Source organism: Gracilinanus agilis, chromosome 2, assembly GCF_016433145.1.
Source record: "Gracilinanus agilis isolate LMUSP501 chromosome 2, AgileGrace, whole genome shotgun sequence".
Taxonomy (NCBI): Eukaryota; Metazoa; Chordata; class Mammalia; order Didelphimorphia; family Didelphidae; genus Gracilinanus; species Gracilinanus agilis.
The window spans coordinates 422,802,345-422,810,424 of NC_058131.1; the positions used below are offsets into that span (position 1 = coordinate 422,802,345).

Below are 8,080 nucleotides of genomic sequence, written 5' to 3' on the forward strand. Positions count from 1 at the left end.
AGCTGGAAGTGCTGAACTATCTATCTCCATTGAAACTCCTTTTTTTCCTCCCATGCTCCTTAAATTCCCAAGTAAGGTTGAGAGCATTGGTGGTGTGTTTGTGGCCACAGAAAACGAATGCCAGTGCTGACAGCCACTTGGAATATCGACCATTAGAAATGGAAGAACCTTAGAAATGCAGAACTCTTTAGTGGTTAGCAAGAGACTTTGTAAAACCTAGAATGTGGAATGAAACTCAAGTAGAGACATTAAAGCTGAAAGAGAGACCTCTTGCTCAACCCTCTTTAGTTTCAGTTGGGGAAACTGAGGCTTGTGGAGAGCTAGGTTGTGGAGGGCTCTGAATATCAGTTTGGAATGAGCCCAGGATAGCTTACTAAGGGGACATTTGTGAAGCTGGGACTTGAACTGACGGTGGTGCTTTTGCTCTGTCCTAGTATGCATCCAGCTCTTCGGGAGGAGAGAGCTCCTGTGAGGAGGGTCGAGTACGGAGGCCCCCACACCTGAGGCCTTTTCACCCTCGCACGGTGGCCTTAGATCCTGACCTTCCTGGCCTGGGTCTCTCCAGTGACCCCGATTATTCCTCCAGCAGTGAGCAGTCCTGTGACACCGTCATCTATGTGGGGCCCAATGGGGCTGCCCTGTCTGACCGTGAGCTCACGGACAACGAAGGCCCACCAGAGTTTGTCCCTATCATCCCGTCGCTCAATAGGAAGCGGGCCAAGGACGGGCTGGGTGGCCCCTGGAGCTCAGACAAGGACCACTTCAAGTGTAATACGTTTGCAGAACTGCAGGAGAGGCTGGAGTGCATCGATGGGAGTGAGGAGCCCGCTCGCTTTGGTGGCGGTGACCCCCCGGGGGGAGTGAATGGCAGTGGTCCGGGCGGTGCTGAGGCTGGCCTGGCCAAGTCAGCCAAGGAGAAGCCACCCTCCCCATTGAGGGGGTGCAAGAAGCCTGCCTTATTGGAGGTGGCCTCCCCCAAAAAGGGCCCCAGCCTCCATTTCTCGGCAGGATCTCCCCGCAATGGTGCCTGCCCAGGAAATGGCTCCTCTCAAGGCCAGGTGGATCTCCCCAATCCCACCACTGGAGGTGATGGGAGGAAATCGGATGTGGCATCAGATGGAGGGAGAGATACCCCCTCACATGTGTCGAGACCCTCAAAGCCAGATGTGTCCAGGAGCCCAGACCGGGGCGCCGCTCCAGAGCCAGTCATCAAGGATAAGGCCATGTACGGGAAGCGACCTCTGCCCAGCCCAGCACCTCCACCTCCTCAGCCCAAGGACTTCACACCCCAGAGCAACACGTGTTCCAAGCCTGAGGACGGTGGGGTCCGGTCACCCCCACTAGGAATGAGTAAGCAGAAGGTGAGCTCTGGGGAGATGCCTCCTGCCCAGGGAGCTTCCCCACCAGCATCCGCCAGCACCCTGGAGGTGCACAGCTTCCACTCAGCTTTCCGGGGCAAGTGCTTTGACCGGGACATCCTCACGACCACGGTGACCCTCCAGCAGCCAGTGGAGCTGAATGGCGAAGACGAGCTGGTGTTCACAGTGGTGGAGGAGCTGTCCATCAGCGGTATGGTAGACTCTGGTCGGCCCACGAGCATTATCAGCTTCAACAGCGACTGCTCCCTGCAGGCCCTGGCCTCCGGCTCCCGCCCGGTCAGCATCATCAGCAGCATTAACGACGAGTTTGATGCCTACACGTCCCAGGCTTCCGGGGTGAACATCGACATCGTCCTGCCCTTCAGCGAGGGCGCTTTTCCCTCCGGAAGCCGCCGCTCTTCCATCAGCTCCTGGCTCAGCGAGGTCAGCCTCTGTGCCATGGACGGGGACGTGATGCCCCCCGGCGAGGTCCTCGCTACATCCTCTCCGTTTGCCTGCGATCCCGCCCGGGACAGCTTTCCCTCGGACTCCCCCGGCGTCACGGTCACTTTTACCCCGGGGAGCCTCAAGAACTCACTGAACGATAGCGGGCTTTGTGTCTCCGAGCTGGACAGCCTGGACAGTGCCAGCTCCAGAAAGGTGTCACTGGCTGCTGCCAAGAGTCCTCAGAACTCGGGGTGCCCCAAAGGTGCCCCCACGCCGGGCGTCTCCAGGATCCCCAATCAGCCCAGGCGGGCAGGGAGGGGTGGGAACCCTCAAGGGGCACACAAGATGCAGACCATCCATTCTAGTCTTCCTCGGACTCTGAGAACTACTACCTCAACCCCCAATTATATGGGTGCCATGCACCATAGCCATGAACTGCCCAGTCCCGGGGGGCTCTTTGATGACCCATGGCTGGTGAGAGTGGATGCCCCACCAGGCACCCACTCCACAGACCCACTGTCCTCTCCTAGTCACCCTCCGCTCGCCACCGACCCCTTAAACCTGCCCTGCAGGGAGGCCTCCGGGGCGAGGCCCCCCAAGTCCCAGACAATGTTGGCCTGTTCCCAGAGGGTGGTGGATGGATGTGAAATGTCTTGCAAGTCAGCCGGGGACCCCGCTAGGAAACCAGAGGTTATGACTCAAATCCCCCCCCTGAGGAGAGGGGCTACCACCCTGGGAGTGATGCCAGTGGCTCGCAGTGGAGACAGCCCTGCGGAGGCCCTGGCCCGAGGCCATCTCGATTCCGCCTTGACCACCAGCAGCCTGAAAAGCTCTGTGGGGAAGAAGAGCGGCCCCCCGAAGTCGAGTCTCTTACCCAGGCCCAGCGGGGCAGGACCCCCTGCTCCACCCGTCCGGAAATCAAGCCTTGAGCAAAAAAACGGCGTTTCTCCGTGCAGGGGAAGTGTGGACCCTGGGAGAGCCCCTGCTTCCAAAGGGGAGGAAGAGGCAGAGCTGAGGCCCAGACCTGGGGCAGGCTGGGCTTCGGAGAGCCTGAAGGGCAAAGCCACGGTCAGGAGCGAGCACTCCCTGCCCAAGAGTACCTCCAGCTTGAAGGCGAGAGCGGCCAAGCCGGAAGGGGTGCATCGTTACGGGAGCCACATGTCTCTGGAGCGGTGTGAGGGCCTGGGCTTGGGGGGGGCCAAGGCCGACGCGGGGAGCGGCAACGTCGGGAGGCAGGGGCGGTCCGTGCCACGGCTGGGCGTGCCCCCTGCGGCCCCTGCTCCCGTGTCCCCCACGTCGTACGGGACTCCTACCCCATGCAAGGGAGGTTCGGCTCGGAGCGTGGCGAGTGCCAAGTCACCGGCCGGGGGGAGCAAGAGCCGTAACCTCCTGGCCGGTGGGTCCCGCTCTCTCAGCTCTTCGGTGAAGTCCCTGAGTCAGCAGCCTGCTGGGAAGAGCGCCGGCGGCCCCCCTAATGGCAAGGTGCCCCCCCGCACCATGCCCGGGGTCAGCAGCAAGCCCAGCCGGGGAACCATCATGGGCACCAAGCAGGCGATGAGGGCCGCCAACAGCCGCGTGAACGAGCTGGCCTCGGGGAACTCTGGCAAAGGGGGCCATTCCCGGAGCTCTGCAGACTCGGACAGCGGCAATGACAGCGGCGTGAACCTGGGCGACGAGAAGGTGCCCGCGCCCGCCTTGCCCTCCCCCTACAGCAAGATCACGGCCCCCCGGCGGCCTCAGCGCTACAGCAGCGGGCACGGCAGCGACAACAGCAGCGTGCTGAGCGGGGAGCTGCCGCCGGCCATGGGCCGCACGGCCCTCTTCTACCATAGTGGCGGCAGCAGCGGCTACGAGAGCATGATGCGGGACAGCGAAGCCACCGGGAGTGCCTCTTCCACCCACGACTCCATGAGTGAAAGTGGCCTGTCATCTCCAGGGGGCCGGATGAGGAGCCTGAAATCCCCCAAGAAAAGGTCCACAGGTAAAAAACAAGATCTTTACAATTAAATCGGCATTCCAAAGAGATCAAAGACACAGGGAAAGGATCTATTTGTTCCAGAATGTTTGTAGTGGCTCTTTTTGGGGTGGCAAAGGATTGGAACATAGATTTATATTCTTGAAAAGAGTTTAAAAAGTCAATAGCATTTCCAAAGACATTAATAAAATGTCCTTTAAAAAAAGTTCCCTCCTCCCAAATATGGGGTGGGGACTTTATTTTCTCTATTCTCTGTCAGTGGATAAAGGGAACCTTTAACTATGGCCCTCAGGCTTTAGTTTTTCACTGCTTTCTGGGTGAGGGAAGGATGAGGGCAAAGATACTGGACCAAACCCTGAAAAGACCTAAAAAGTCTAAAAATAAGTCTCTTCAGCCCATGACTCCATGGGTTGAAGCTCCCCCACCCCCAACAGGCCAGACATTGGGCTAGATAGAAACCCTCCTCAGTCTATAGTCTAAGATTCACGCCAGCCTTGAGTACTCCGCTCCCCACTTGGGCTTAGAGAGTCTCAGTCATCCCATGCCCCTTGGGCTTTGATGGGAAGATGAGTAGAGCCCAGAGCTGGGGGTTGTAATTTGGGGCAGGCAGCTCAGCCAAACCTTGGGTGACATGTAAATAAAAGTCATATTCAACTCCATCCTCCTCCTACCTCAACCTGCTCCTCACAAAACCCCCAAGGTAGAACCTTATGGACCAACCTTGGGTTATCCCCAGCATCCGGTCTCAGGGAAATCAGAGAAAGGCAGCAAAGTTGGCCCAGGTTCCAGTTTTGGGGGGCAGAGCAAGGCTATTAGTATCAGGAGACACGGTATAAGTCCTGACTCTGAAACTCACTTGGTAGGCAACCTTCATCTCTTTGAGCCTCAATTTCCTCATTGGTAAAATGGGTATAATAAATGCCTCAACAGTATATGAAGGAGGAAGGAATGTAAAATGCTTTGCAAACTGTAATGATTTAGGTAAATGCATGATAATCATTCTTATTATCTGTATTTTACAAATGAGAAAGTTAAAACTTATAGAATCATAGAACATACTATGCCAGAACTGGAAGGATGGTCATAGAGACCATTATCATTTGAAATATGGGAAACTGAGGCCAACCAAAGGGATAGTGTGAAATAAAATAACATCAGCTAGCATTTGTATAGATAGCACTTTAATATTTGCAAAGCACTTTATAGATATTGTCTAATCTTATCCTCACAACCCTGAATGCTATCATTATTCCTGTTTTACAGATGAAGAAACTGAGGCACATTAAGGTTATGTGACTTTCTAGTCATACTTCTTAATCTTTTTAGTCTTAGTCTTAACTTTTTCTGGTTAAGTGTCTGAGGCTGAATTTGAACTCAGTCTTCCTGAATCTAAGCCCATCCTGTTCCACCTAGCTACTGGATTTGGAGTCAGAAGATCTGGGTTCAAATTGTGACACTGTTGTTTGTTACCTGTGTAGTCTTAGGAAAGTCACTATCCCTCTCTACCTCCCAATTTTCTCATCTGTAAAGGGGATGAATTAGATGATTTCAAAGGTCTCTTCTTGCTAAAGATTTTGTGTTCCTATAATCTTTGCCTAAAGTCATCAGATGAGTCAATGGTGAGTCCAGGACTTGAACTCGAATTTTTATATTTTCTAACCAGAACTCTCTTTACAGACTCATGCATCTCTCACTAGAACCTTGTGCAACAGGGAATCTGGACAAAGCCTTTTTTGGTGGGGAGGGACTTGGGGAGGAAAGAGATAGGTGATAGTCTCCCCAGATTCAGATCTGAGTATGGGGTGGATCATAGAACTCCAGCCCCAGAGATCTCTAGTCCACTACTGTTACTGGAACAAATAATCCTTTCTGTACCATTCCTGAGAAGTGCCCTTCCATCTGGCCTTTGTTTGAAGACAAGTCCTGGGAAAATCTCTATCTCCTGAGGCAGATTATTCCTATTAGTAGCTAAGATTCTTAGGAAATGTCCTTTAAAATTTGTTTAACGTTTTATCTTTATTTTATTTTAATAACATGTTTCCATAAGTTTTCCAAAGTTATAGGATTAATGTTGTTTTCCTCCCTTCTTCCTTCCTCTCTCCTAGAGATGACAAGCAATTCAAGCTGGGTTATACATGTATTATCAGGCAAAACATAAGGAAATTATTCTTTAGATCAGGTCATATCTGCTTCTTTGACACTTTTGTCATTGCTCCTAGTTCTGTGTTCTGGTGCTAAACAGAACAAATCTATGACAGACAGCCTTTTAGACATCCACCCTATGTCTCTCTCCTTCAGGCTAAATTTCCCTCTTTCCAATTTCACTCCATCCTGTTATGGCCTGATCACTAGTTCTTTCTCCATCCTATTGGTTTTCCTCTGGAAGGGCCCTGGCTTATCAGGGCATCTTGTTACCCACCATTTGGGCATCCACCAGTAGGGAGGGAAAATTGAGAGCATCCAGAAGTCCAGCCTTGGTGAGATGATAGCCTGCCTGGTCTGGCCAGAGCTTTCTGGGCAGGATTTCTGAGTCCGTCCTGTGGGTGGGAAATAAATCAAACTAGCGTGAGCTCCTTTCCCACTTAAGCCTCCCCCACAAATCAATATTAACGGCCCTGTAAAGTTGCACAGAAATCGAGGAGGGTATTACTCACTGATGGATTCGATTTTGTTTTTAGCCCCAGGAAATACTTGTGAGGTCTTTAAAGATGACAAACTATTTCTTTTCCAATAGGGGCTGTCTGTTATCTGTAAATGGGCTCTCTCATTTTGAATGCTTAATGTCCAAGCCTGCTAATATTTCCCTATTAATCAATTATTTGATCAGCAAGCATTCATTAAGCACCTACTATATATTGGACACCGTGTTAGGTGCTGGGGAGACAAAGATGAAGAATGCTACTAACCCTGCTCTCAAGGTGCTTACATTCTAATGTGGGAGACAACGTGTGTGAATGTAATAAATAAAAGGCACTTTGAGAGGTCACTGGTCATCGATGGGATTAAGAAAGACTTCACATGGAAGGTGATGCGCTAGTTACTTTTTGAAAGAAAAAAAGTTGGGGTTAGGAAGGGGTGTTCCATGGGAGAAACAGAGAGAACAGTTCTGGGATCATGGAATGCTGGAGGAGGTGGAATAAATGTATGATGAAGCTGGAAATATAAGTTGGTGCCAGGCTGTTTAGTGCTTTAAAAACTAAATAGAACAGGGCAACTAGATGGCTCAGTGGACTGGAAGCCAGACCTAGAGATGCGAGGACCTGGGTTCAAATTTTGACCATGGGCAAGTCCTTTAACTCCCATTGCCTAGCCCTTATTGTTCTTCTGCCTTGGAACCAATACACAGTATTGATTACAAAATAGAAAGTAAGGGTTTATTTTTTTAAAAAAAAGCCAAACAGCAGAATTTATATTTTATCCTGTAGGCAATAGGGAGCCACTAAAATTTATGGAGTAGGGAAGTAATGCATTTAAAGAAAATCACATTGGCAGCAAGGTTGTAGAGTAAATAGAGTGCTGGGTCTGGAGTCTGGAAGACTCCATATTCCTGAGTTCAAATCTGGCCTCAGACATTTCCTAACTGTGTGATGCTGAGCAAGTCATTTAACCCTGCTTGCTTCAGTTTCCTCATCTGTAAAATGAGCTGGAGAAGGAAATAGCAAACCATTCCAGAATCTTTGCCAAGAAAACTCTAAATGGGGTCCTGAAGAGTTGGACACAACTCATCATCAACAACAGTAACAACCATAGAGGTGATAGGGAATTATTGAAGTCTATTGAGTTGGGAAGTAATGTCATCAGATTTACATTTAAGGAAAATCACACTGGCAGTAGAGTACAGGACAAAAAAGAAGGGACAGATTAGAGGTAGAAAGACTAATTAGAAAGCAGTTGCAAAAATCTAGATCAGAAACTAAGGTGGTAGCTATATTGAGTAGAGAGGAGGGGTCAGCTGAAAGAAATGTTGTAGAGGTCAGATTGTCAAGATTTGCCAGCTGCTTGGATGTGTGAGGTGCAGGAAATTAAGGAGGCTAGGAAAACACTAAGATTGCAAATCAGAGAGACTGCAAAAATGGTGGTGACTTTGACAGGATTATGGAAGCTTGAAAGTGGTAATGGACTTGGGGAGAAAGATAGTGATTTCAGTTTGGAAATGTTGTTGAACTGGAGATGTCTCTAGAACATCCAGCTTGAAATACATGAATTAGTGAGTCATTTGTATAGAAATGGTAATTCAACTTACCAGAATTGTTAAGGAGGGGGGGAGAGAGAGAGAGAGAGAGAGAGAGAGAGAGAGAGA

General features: G+C 50.6%; 1 protein-coding gene across 1 annotated transcript in view; it reads left to right on the forward strand.

The window, feature by feature from the left end:
* KIF26A (kinesin family member 26A) overlaps positions 1 to 8,080 on the forward strand; it is a 163,759-nt gene that overhangs the window by 149,524 nt on the left and 6,155 nt on the right. Inside the window, exon 12 of the mRNA XM_044659913.1 lies at positions 435 to 3,786. Within this exon, the coding sequence (XP_044515848.1) occupies positions 435 to 3,786 (3,352 nt within the window). The remainder of the gene's footprint in view (positions 1 to 434; positions 3,787 to 8,080) is intronic.